We start from the raw sequence: 13,199 nt of genomic DNA, 5'->3' as shown, positions 1-13,199 counted from the left end.
AACATCATGCATTGGGTCAGTGAGGCCTATCACCTTAATTATATACATCAAGGATGTAAATTTATAAAGAATTTATTTTATGAGTTGAATTACAAAATGGAATCAAGCCAATCAAGAATAGAAACCGAAGGCAATGGATTAAAATGGAGTACAGAGACGAGCCAAGATAAACATCTGCATTAGGTAGGGAAAATAACTGGATGAGTGATGGTATTGGTATTATCATTTATAACTTCCCTTTCACCCTCAAAGATGAACAAAAAAAAATTGAAGATTTCTCGACCTCCAGAAAAAACATCAAACTAAGATCTTTTGTTAACAAACACCAGTTTACATTGATCAAATGTAATGAAACTATTCTTAGAATTGTTCTTGACATGTTTATCGAGTTTCAAAGGAGTCATACTAATAATACTACCATACAAATTATCATGAGATGATCTAGTGGTCAGCTAATGTAAATAGCAAAGGACTTAAAATGAATGAATTCAAACCATGGTTACCTAACAAGGAAAGAGGTAAATAGCCATTTTTCCTTATCCAAAATTATGAATAATAAGAAGGAATCACGTGTCTGATTAAAAAAAAAAAAAGCGTCAGCTAGCCTTCCAATAAAGAGAAAAAAAAACCTCATTTTGCTAAATAATTTGAAAATACCCGTTTGTCTATTTTTTAAAAAATATTTTCAAAAAGTCCCTCCATCCAATCCTAACTCAAAATAATGTATATATTAAAAAAAACCTTAACTCAAAATCGGAGTTTCCACCCCTCTTCGATTTGTTTTTGAAGATCGAAAGTTCTTTCGGCCATCACATATGAAGGTGTAGATTCTAACTCACAACATTTTAATCAGAGATGAGTAATTTAACTAGCTAAATCAAACTCAAATTGATTCGACTAAATATTTGGTTGGTATCTATTATTAGTTTACAAATATATTACTAAACACATTTAGAATAATTTGTTAATTTAATTTCTTATTTTTAGATTTATGTTTTAGATCACCGAACCCTAAACTACTCTGTCTAAGTAAAAACAAAAATTTCCATAAGCTTCTTAAAAATTTAGTTCTGTTTTACATTAAAAATAGTGAGAGATCAGAACATTTCTAGCCCTAAAAATGAATACCGGAAAAACATTAAGTAAAAGACGAAAATACCCAACCCAGTTGAATTAAATAAGTTCTTAAACCCTAGCTGCGCGGTTTCCTGTATCCCCGCCATTTTACCGTCCTCCATTTTCTCGACAAGAGTTCAAGAGCTAGGGTTTTTCGCCAGGTATTGATTTCTCAAACCCTCGACTATTAGGCAATTATCACCGCGCTTTGGATTTATATATTTCATTTGCATTCGAGACTACGGATTATTCCTCCAATTATCTATGAATGTTATGCTAGTCTTGTATATTTAGGACTTTTGTATGAACTTCTGTGCAATGACTTGATTTTCCCCTGAAATTTGTCAGGTTTGAGCATTTGGCAACGATGTATCTTCAGTTTTACATAAACGACAATGGCGACAAAGTCTACACCACTAAGGTTTGTCTTCCTTGTTCATCTTTTCGCTCTTCGTTAGGAGTTACTCTATGCCTCATGTCAATGGAGTCGCAGGTTACAACTCCCCAATGCAAATAATAGTGATGCTGCCTCTTTTCTTTTCTCGTCTGAGTTCGATTTTTTTATATTAATTCTAAATGCTTAAACTGCGTCTGCTGTTTAATTGAGATATAAGTTATAACTGATGATGAAAGAGTATGGACCGTAAGTGTGGAGATTGGATTAGTTCTATTTGTGCAGGCCTACTTTAAAACATTATAGCTATACCTCTCTTAAGATTGAAGTAGGCTACAATCATTTAGTGCTAGTAGTTTGCGAAATTTATATGAGAAACATTGAGATATATTGGGCAAAAAAAGAGAGGAGATAAAACTTAGGGCCTGGGGTTGGAGGGAACCCTGCCCAAAAACACTAAAAAAGAAGAACCTTCCAATTACAAAATATCATAAGGAGGCTATAAGTACAAAAGAACTTATTGTGGTTAGAACGCACCAAGACATAATATGCTGTACAATATTACAAAACTATTCCTGTGATTCCTCTCTTTCCAAATAAGTCGAAGAAGAACTCTCACCATGCAGCTCCAAAGAACCTTAGCCTTGCTTTTGAAACTCGTACCTGCAAGGATTTCCAAAAGGCAAACACCCACCAAGTTTGGGAGAAGCTGATAACCCAAACTCAGTCCAAAGGAAGCATAAGGACAGTGAGGGTAAATAATTTAAACACTACCACCATCCATTTTTCATAGACAACACAATTTATTTTATACCAATCAAACAATTGATAAAATCTACAGTGTAACCTTTGTTTAGAATGTCTAAACTTCCCACAAAGTAGGATTATGTGTATGGATAAAATCTACAGTGGAACCTTTTGATGTAGATGTTTTCTAAATGACTGGGAGACCTAAGTTTCACAGTGCAAATTGTGTGGATAACTGGGACTACTTCTTCTGGCATCTGAGGTCAGTGGTTGTATCTCTTCGAAGGTGCTATTTTGGTTACCCAATTAAACGTAGATATTAAACTTTAAACCAAGTTCTCCAAGGCCTTGTGGAGTTTCAAAATTCCAAAGCAAGTGAAAGCTTTTGGTTTGGACCCTTACATTCCAAGGATTGAGCACTGCTGGTTCAGAACTTCTTGTCTCTTTACTGGTGCATTCTTTGTTATAGAACACCGTGGAAGATAGCAACTATATCTTTCTGTGTTGCTTGTCTAGTGTGAAGGTTTTGGACGACCTTTTTGAATGCCTTTAGCCTCTCACTGTCTTACCTAAATCCACTTCTGAAGCTTTAGATGAACTATAATGATTCTCATTTCTTGAAAAATCTGTTGGATCAATCAACGCAGTGATGGAAATCTTGTGGAAGCTGGGGTTCAAGAGGGAATTTGAGGTCTTTTCATAATCACTCGCCTCGCTCTTAAGAGTTTTTTGAGATATTGTGAGGCCTGTATTATTTATATTGGTAGTGATTTTGTTAATTTATTTGTCTGAATACATCACACATGTCAAAGATGCTTTCTGCCAGTTTTGAGGCAAAAACAACGTACTGTTGATGATGCTGTGATTCTGGATTTTTTTGCAGAACCAACTAAATTGTAATAGGCTTGTGCCGAGTTTTCATATTTGGTGGAAATCTTGTATTTCCATGATTTCTTATTTGGTAGAATTGTACATTTTAAAATTCAAACCATTGTGTTGATTAAATACAACCGAATCAATCATATGTTGATTCAAGGCAAATTGTGCTGTTTTCTATCATAAAGCACACGCTTCAACAACCTTGATAACCCGTTGCTATTTCCCTGCACTGATTTGTACTTTGTTTTTATCCTGATACTTAACGTATGCTAAATCATCTTGTTGCATTTTCCTCTCTTGTACAGAAAGAATCACCTCTTGGTTTGGTCACGCAATCTGCCCATCCAGGTAAAATTCTTTGCATTATCTGGCTAGTATTGTGCTAATTATATACCATCTCGTTTCACTGCCTTGCATAATTATCAATTTGATTTTGATAGGTAGATTGGCCATGCTATACTTCTGTAACTTCACATCTTGCTATAGTAATTGATTGAAACAATATACGCGGTCTATGTCATCCTTCAGCTTTCTCGGTAGAAATACATCATATGCTCTCTATATTGTTTGACTGGATTATTCAGATATTCCCTGCTAGGCTGTCCCTTATTTTAGCAGTTCTGGGGCTGATTATCTGTTGTACATTTTCTGACTGCAGCCCGTTTCTCCCCTGATGACAAATACTCGAGGCAGAGGGTTCTTCTTAAGAAGCGATTTGGCTTGCTCCCCACACAGCAGGCACCGCCAAAGTACTGAACTGAGTGCATTCTCAAATCAACTGTGGTGCTTTCTTCAGTGTTTAGTTCCCAAACCGCTCCACCTATAGTAGATCGTGACTTGGTTAAACTTTGATCAATAGTTTTGCCTTTTCTTTCTATGGCTTGTAATTGAGCTGTAAAGCACAAATCACTACTGAACCTTTATGTTTGTCTTTGGCTTTATATCTGTACTGAACTTTATTTTACTGAAAGCAAGCTATCTACTTTGAAGAGTTGGTTAATGCAAGATGGTCCCTTTTCCATTATTTTTTCCTTTTGGTACGTCATTGCAGTTGTAACGCACCATTGCCTGCTGATCTTTTCTAAAGTTGTTGGCCTTGTTTATGTATTTAACCTGATTTACTAACAATCAATTGAGCATAAGCCATTAGGTGGTAGTCCCCCACTCCCTCGAAGTTTGGTTCCCTCGTCGTCCTGGTTCGAGATCAGACGTGTGCTGAAATTGGACGATTCCAACCCATAAAAGTTCAGGTACCCAAGATTCACACCTTTTTTTGTTTTTTGTATTTTTAATTTTTTATCCACTGGCTGGCAGTATTTTCTTAGGGAGAGAGCATTGATTATGTGCTTCTCCAGATTAGTAATTAGTAAATATGCTTTTTATTTCAGGGTATCGAATTTGAACTTTGAGAAACGCTGTTCAACTCAGCAAATGGGTTTGGATTTTGGGCCTAAGTGGCCATATACTGTTTGCAAAAATATAGCTTAATGGATTTGATGTGAAACTCTCCAGCCACATCCAATAATAATGAACTACAACCAGAAATAGAAATACCATCTGAAACAGGTATATCTTCTCCTCATCAACCATTTTGAATTGGGTTTGGTGTCTCTAAAATAGTATTTTATATGTCATAGGACTTGTTTAACAATTAACACTAGTGACAGATATCTCATTAGATTAGTTAAAGTTGCAAATTCTAATCAAAACACAAAGCGGGCCAATGTTGTAGAATAAAGGCATTTGTGACAAACTGCGGGTGTCAAATTATTGTCGTAAGATATAAACCGTGTGGAATTATCGTCGTGTTAAAAACGATTTGTGCTTGTCTTTCACATAGATGAATGACCTTGTTGATGCCTTTTCCATTTAAAAAAAAAAAGAAAAAATGAAACATGAAATGAACTTAGCTTCTTGAAAAGATTGATGGTAATATATTATATCTTTGTTATTGATATTGTTTTTTTAGAAAAGGAGGAGGAAGAACATGGCACCCAATGAAGAAGACAAGAACCTGTAGCCCTTTTCTTAAATCACAAAAGCCATTCTAACATGATCTTCTTTATTCTCCAAAAGATATGATTTGATATACGTGAGTCTAAATCACCAAGAGTTTGTGGTTAAATAGTTTAATTAACACAATTTCTTTTGTGTTTTAATTATCAGCCTGCTTCTTCTTATTGTTATTAAAAATAATTTTGAAACTACGCATTAAAGTGATTTTGAAAGGAGCCAATTATATTGAAGTATTGTATAGAAACCTATTATTTATGTTTTTTTTAGCTTAATGTATTATGAACATTGCCTCTTTGTCAACTAAACATCGTTGAAGGCAGCATCTTATTTTTGTCAACAACTATGTGCTGAAAATATCTCAATAATCTAATCGCTATGTTTCCCAAATTTATCGAAACAAAAAAGACAAAAATAATGCAATTTTTCAAGCTTTCTCCATTTGGGCATGGGTGAGGTGTCTAACTTTGAGCACATCCCTTTATATATTATGTTAATTGATCTCAATCTTATATTTAATTGTAAAATTATATTAGGAGTATATTAAAATGGATTGTTTATGTTATAGGAAATAACTTTAATATACATACATACGCGCAGATAATAAAAGTGACATAAGTTAACCTAAGTATAGCTCAATTGGTATTCGAATCTCTACTAACATGTTATTGAAAAAGAAAAACAGAAGAGTGACACAAGTGTCGGATTGTGTAAGATTTGTTTTGCTTCAACATCTCTCTTTTTCTTTTTTGAATTGAAGAGAAAATCAAAAGAAACTCTCCCTCATCTATTCCTGTTTTCTTAAATTCTTTTCTTTGGGATACATTTGTAACAAGAAACTTTCAAGTCTGAAATTGGGTTGAAATTATTTTCTACAGAGTTTGACACCTTGATGATGATGGTAGAATCAAACGTGTTTTTGCATTAAAAATTGCCCAAAAACTCATGAAGATAAGAAGTAGTATTCAATTTGTTGAGAAATTGATGAGACTTTTTAGACTAAATATACACTTAAATTCTTAATGTTTTTTTTTAATTTTTAATTTTGCTCCTAATATTTTCAAAATTCCAATTTTGTCCCTTATTTTCATCCCTATAGTAGCTAACTATATAGTTAAAAAAACGATGATATATATGAATTTAAAAGTGGTAATTTTTATAACTTTGTTTGATGAGTCAATTTTCTTTAACAATAACTTTAGACCCCTTTATATATAAAAAAAAAACAAATAATAATAATAAATTTAGATCCAACAAGTTACTATTCATGGACAAAGTAGTATGTTTAGTTCATCCAACTAAAACATAAAGTACTTACCTGAATATATCTCAACTAGTTAAGGTATATATCCCGACCAAAAGATTGTGAGTTCAAGTTTCCATTCCACGTATTGTTGTACTAAAAACAATTAAAACATCGAATATTTTTAACACAATCAATAAAAATGTATTTTCATGTATTACACCATCATTTTGTCGACTAACTTTAATGTTGGGTGAAAATAAAAATTTAATAGAACAAATTCAATACATTAGAGATGAAATTGAAACTCTTGAAACATTGAAAAAGTATTCAAAATATTAGAGATTAAAGCATAGGTATATTTAACCATTTAAAAATTCACAAAAAAAAAAAAAAGAAAAATTTCATACAGACATCCATGATTTAAAATTCATGCATCTCCAACATTTCAAACAATAATTGCAAAAATGTTCTGTAATGTATGAGATTATAGAGAGAGAGAGAGGCTGTGATTGAAAGAGAAGCATATATTATATTTAACTGTTACTGAAAATGATTAATTGCGTAAGGAATATAATTCCAACTGAAAAGTCGTTTTCCATGTAACCCAAACAAAGAATCAGGTTCTCCCTTTCCATCTTTATTAAAAAAGGAATCTTAATCATATATATTATTTTTCTTTTTTTTAAACAAATCATATATATTAATTATAGCTTCTTCACTTGGTTAACTTAACTTAAAACGTATATATTTAATTATATTATATTATATTATATGTGGGGTATTATTTTAATGATCCCGTAATATTTAGGTATATAGAATATGCCAAATTATGAAAGAAAAAAACAAAAAAAACTCCTGAATTTGCGATTTGTTAAAAAAAAAAAATCCTATCAATTAATTTTTTTTAATACTACTCTTAACATTACTCTTAACATTTCATAAACGTTTCAAGAATACAAGCTATTTGAGCACATGTCTATTGATAATTTGAACTAAAAATTGATGTGACAAAATTTGGAATGACGTGATAATTAATATGGAAACTTATTTGGATTAAATTTGAAAAGAGAGAAAATATAGAAGAAATTATCATTTTAGAAAGGGAGATTAGGATAAAATTAGGACTATCATGATAACGGAGGAAGAATTTCAGATTCTGTTACGTCTGTTTTAAGAGGCAAAATTTGAAGTTGTTTTTTTATCCACTTCTTTTAATAATTGTTTGCATGATGAAGTACTCTATTTTATATAGATGTATGCAAATTTCACATAGTAACTTCTATTCACAAGTTTTAGTACCAAAAAAGAAAAACTCCTTCATTGATAGAGAAGAATATGATTGGTGTCCAAATTTTTATATGAGTCCCTTCATTTTTGTTCAAACTTGAAAGATGTATTTAATATGTAAGTACATAGTAGGGGCTTGGGTGGGGGGCTCATATTCAATATTCATAGACAAAAACAAATATCCATTGACTGTTTAACTTCAACTTCAACTACACACGACGTCGTATGTGGCCAAAGGGTCTCCACTCTTCTTTGGAAAGAGCAAAGAAATTGACAATTTGACGAGGTTAAGAATATGTTTGATGAACTGGAACACAAACTAGACCTTATCAAAAGAATTTGTCCTTTATGAATTCACACATATAGCCACAAAAAGAGAAAAACACAATTGGGGATCGTTTACTTTTCGAAAATGTAGATGTCATATCTTCGTTAGCGATGCAGATGGCTAACAGTTTTAGATAACCACGTTTGTTTGGTAGAAAAATTTATAAATATGTTTAAGAATATTTGGATAACTATGTTTTGTTATGCATTTGTTATCACGAATGTTTTAAATTTATATACATTTAAAAACGACCAAATGAATCTCTGTATAATTACATTAATTTAATATTAATTTTTTATATGTTATTTTGTAGAACAATGAATTCATCTTAATATAAGATTTTTTTCAAGTTTAATATATTTTCAAAAAGAAAAATTATATAATTGATGTTTTCTTGAGTGAAATATATTTATCATTATCGAATAAAAGTATTAAAGGCAGGTTGTTCCTTAAAAATAAGGTTTTGGTTTAAAATTATATATTTAAAATAATAAATATAATTCATTCAAATAATATTAAAAAGGAGATATTATATAATTTAATGAAGTTTTTTTTAAGAATAATTTAATTGAATTAGTTTATATGTAAATGTAATATATAAATATATTTAATATTCATAAAGTTGTGTATTATTCAACAAGTATATTAATTTATTTAAATTATAAAATTAAAAATTAAAATTAAAATAAAAAAATTGATGAAAAAAGAATGAAAGGCCAGATATCATTCTTTGATTTTTATTTTGATTTTAGTTTAATAACGTAAGAGTGAGTAGTCCCCTATATCTTATATTATATTTATAATATCTTAATTAATTGAATTATATTCTTTTTATTTCAATAATAATGGCAGTGGTAGGTGGCCGGACCATTAATTTTTTAAATGGCAGTAGATGCTTTATCCACCCTAAATTAGGCTCAAATTAACCCATAGGTATATTTCATAAATTATGGTAAAAAATGAAATTGTAATATGAGTATCCATACTTTGGCTATTTAAAATTACATAAAAAGAAACCGACGCTATTATTGATTATATAGCATTGAGAAGATTTAAAAAAAAAAAAAATCTATTTTTTTAATCTATATATATCAGGACTAGCTTATGTGTAGCGTGCGATAAAACTCATAGGATATTAACTCCTAAGGACCTGGCCACTATAATTTGAACTAATTTTTTCTAAATTGTTTAAAATTTACTTTAATCCTTTTAGAACAATGAATCAACTTTGATGGTAAAAAAAAAAAGAAGACAAAATTTACTTTAATCCAATTACATATACATTTTTTTTTACACTAACCATATACATAGTTATGTTGTCAATCTGAGTATAATTTAAGTGGATAAGACACTTTAAGATCGATGGTTAGATTCCTGCCATTTTTAAACTAGGAAAAAAAATATCTATAAAGTTTTTGAATGTATCGGTCACAATGGACATGGTGCTGCTCATGTAACTCCTCTGGCCTCGAGAAAAGGATTGCTTCTTTTTCGAGTCCAAAATTTAAAGTTTTTTTTCTTTCAATTTTACAATGAAAGGTAAAAAAAAGTTGTACAACTCATAGTAAATATTATTTCAAATTAACGGTGGTAAAATGATGGCAAGGAACCAAATATTCAAACACCTATCTCTAGAGTTTGGCTTTGGCTTGACTACGGAGTTAGCACTATAGACTTATATTAAACACAAAATAAAAATTTTACAAACTTATTAGAAACATTTTAGTGTATAGTAATTAAATAGATACAATCTTAGAGATGTTTGGGGGTACAAATTTGGTTTAACCCCACTTTTAAGTGTACCAAGTTTTAATTTGAAATTTACATATTATTATAGATATTTCTTTTATAAAACTATCTAGAATTCCAATTTTTGGAGCCCAACGAAAATACTAATTGGATAAAGGTAGGATATTTTATAGAGCTCTTTTTCTTTAAATATTTATTTATAATCTTCAAAATAAATCCAGAAGTAACCATGGAAGGCATTTGTGTAGATACCTCAACAAACTTTCTAAATATAGTTAGTGTTTTCTTTTATTTTAACAGTAAGTTTAAGAATTTGGGCGTGGGCGTTATTGTTCACACTGGTTGATTTCTCCGATTCAACTTGAGTTCTAACAACTCCTTTCCAACCGTACGTGGGTTTGGCCTGTAAGTCGATCCTATTCTCTTAATACTTAGTAAGTTTTTTTTTTATTTAACAAAAAAAAGATATTACTCTAGCTATCAAATTTCTACGACTGAAGTCACGAAAGCGACATGGGTTGAGCGGGTCGATCAGATCAAACCACTCAGGTGGGAACCATCCTACCAGACCAGACCTAAGTCGACCTAGACCTGGTCGAGTCAGTCCACTCGAACCAATCAACTTTATCTACAAATAAGAGGAACCCACGGTCCACTTTTGCTAGTTCAACTAAATCCTTTGCTGATTTAGGCATCAAACTAAATCCTTTGTGGGCAGGTATTTAACTAAATAAACCCTATCCCTAGCTAAAATGTCACAACATAAAATGTTGGGAAAGGAGGGTCCCCGCCGGCCTCTAAAGTTTTGGTATGGCTTCAATATTATAGGGTTTTGGTTTGAATATTAATTATTGAATATGTGGAGAAATCAACTCCAACGTACTTCAACTCTTCATCCCTATGGCTTTCCATTCTTTGATTTGAAAAATCCTCAATAATCTCTCCCAGTTTGTGGGGCTTCATTAGATTGGCGGCTGATATATATATATATATATATATATATATTAGTAGTAAACTTAGCATTTTAAATAATTTCCCAAGCTGTTATCAATAGAAAACAAACCCACATTCTGATCCATCTTATAATTTATACATATATTTTTCAGAACAGTTTCATGCCATGTTCTCGACAGATCTTGCCAGAAAAAAATTATCATGTCTTTTGTCAGTGTCATGCCCCATAGTTTAATTTTCTCGAGCTTTCTTGTTGGCCAAACAAACAAAAGGGATCTATTTTAATAAAGTTGTTTGTGCTATAGAGTCTCTAAGTTTCTTCTGTAAATTAAATAAAACCCTAGATCTAGGTGTGGCGAGAGAGCTTGAAATTGAAAAAAAAAAAAAAAACTGATGAATTTTCATATTTTTTCTGATAAACTTTACTTGTAGAAAACAATTTCCCACGTCTGCAAGCTACCCACCGAATCTTTTGAAGTGGTATTATCTGAAAAAAATTTCAAAGAGAAAAAAAAAATGATTAAGTTTGAAAAAGACACATATAAATGATATATGTGGAAGATGAGGGGCCGAGAGATATTCCAAATCAGTTTCAATTAATATCAAGTGACTCTCAAAAAAAAAAAAAAAAAAAAAAAAAGAAAAAGAAAATCACTTTTGGTGGTGAACTTTCATGATTTTTTTTTAAATGTCATATTATATAGTTGAATGGCATACGCTAGCTTTTGTTTAAAAACAATAACTTTATTCCAATATGATAAAATCTTGTAGCTGAAGCCAATTCTTAAAAAGGGTGAGTTTGTTGGGCTAAAAAACAGCATTATTTCTCTTCTCTAAGGAAAACTACAACTGATGAAAAGGATTTAAAATTCGGAAAATTAAAAAATATATTCAAGATCGTTCCGGAACCAGACGACGGAGTCGGAGTAAATTAGGGTTTCGATTGGAAAAATTAAGATTGGTTAGAGAGAAGAAGGGTTTATGGTGTGCAGTGGGATTGGAACGTTTTTCAAAAGTGAAATTTAGCTTTTGCAGAAAAGTGTTGTTTAAAAGAAGAAAAAAAAAATTCAGAAAAAGTTGCTAATTTCATGGTAAAGTTGTTGAAAATTCGTTTGCAAACGGATGCTCTTTTCTTCTTCTTTTTCTTTCTCTTTTTGAGATTTAGAATATGCACATGAATGGCACAATTTTTCCTCATGCTTCAACCATAGAAACTGCTTTTGATCAATCCACATGTATTGATTTGTTCATTATCATCATTCATTAACACACATGTTCTTTCTCTCGAATATATCTTGAAAATTTCTAGCCATTTAAGTTGTCACCTTCATGGGGTATGCTTGTTTTTGCAATAATCTTGGATTTTCATCCATTAAAGACATCTAAATTACTATACTCTGGTTTTGTAGGAATGCAGAGGATCTCGACATGTCTTGTTTGTTGCCTACCCGAATTTGGAAGATATTAAAGGATTTTTCTTATTAAGCTCACTCGAACGTTTGAACTTCGACCTCTAAACCAGTATGATCAAGAGACCCCAAGCTCTAGTCAACTGGACCACCCAGCTTTGAGGACTAAGAATATTCCTGGATATCTTACCTTAAAACCCTTAGGGGTCCTTTGTTTAGTGGGAATCCAAGATTCCGTGAGACGGGCATCTGGATTCCCATGTTTGTTTTGTGGTAATGTAAGATATCTGGGTATCTCGAGATGCCCGAGTATCCTAGGATGCCCATTTGGAAGGCATCCGAGTCGATTTGGATACCCTTCGTTATTTTTTCATATATTTTCTTTTATCAAAGTTCTTTGGTTTTATTTGTAATTTTATAGTTTAAATAAATTAATATACTCATTGACTAATAAGCAATTGAGTATATTCATGTATTATATGTACATATAAATAAATTTCAATTAAATTATATAATATTTCCATTTAATTTTAACATTTTTTTAACGATAAGCTTACCTTTTGATATTTTTCTTCTTAAAAGAATATAATTTGATAGTATAATAAATGAATTTTAATCCATATAACATTAATTATATAATTGTATTTTTAAAAAATATTAAAGTTAGAAAATGAAATTTATATTCCATACTAATTATTATTTTTAAATAAAGTCTTATATTAATATGAATTCTACTAATAACATACAAAAATTAAATATATATATGCAATTAATTTAAAAAACCTAAAATATTAAATTACTTTTAGGAAAATCTATTATATAAATACAAATTATATTAGATTAATGTATAAATTATATGAATCTTCGTAAGGGCGTTTTTGGAACATTATATAAATTTAGAACATTCCTATGAATAAATTCTACGAAACAAAAGTGGTTATCCAAATATTCCCGAACAACCTTATATATTTTCTTACGAAACAAACGAGACTATCTGAAGATGCCGGACATCTAAAATTCCGAACATCTTAAATTCCAGGCATCTGAAGATGTCAGACATCTGCATTCCCAAAAAAC

The 13,199-nt window shown here is 30.9% G+C and overlaps 1 protein-coding gene across 1 annotated transcript; it reads left to right on the top strand.

Moving 5' to 3' along the window:
* Positions 1-1,126: 1,126 nt before the first annotated feature.
* Positions 1,127-4,160, top strand: NOP10 (nucleolar RNA-binding Nop10p family protein). Its single transcript, XM_022299969.2, has 4 exons — positions 1,127-1,277; positions 1,465-1,537; positions 3,442-3,484; positions 3,795-4,160. The coding sequence occupies exons 2-4, from the start codon at positions 1,484-1,486 to the stop codon at positions 3,890-3,892; spliced, it is 195 nt and encodes a 64-aa protein (XP_022155661.1). The 5' UTR covers positions 1,127-1,277; positions 1,465-1,483; the 3' UTR covers positions 3,893-4,160.
* The last annotated feature ends 9,039 nt before the right edge of the window (positions 4,161-13,199 follow it).

The sequence above is a fragment of the Momordica charantia genome (genome assembly GCF_013281855.1).
Source record: "Momordica charantia cultivar OHB3-1 chromosome 6 unlocalized genomic scaffold, Mcharantia_2.0 BLBB01000006.1, whole genome shotgun sequence".
Lineage (NCBI taxonomy): Eukaryota > Viridiplantae > Streptophyta > Magnoliopsida > Cucurbitales > Cucurbitaceae > Momordica > Momordica charantia.
Note: the sequence above shows the minus strand (reverse complement) of the source record. Positions and strands in the feature narration are given on the sequence as shown.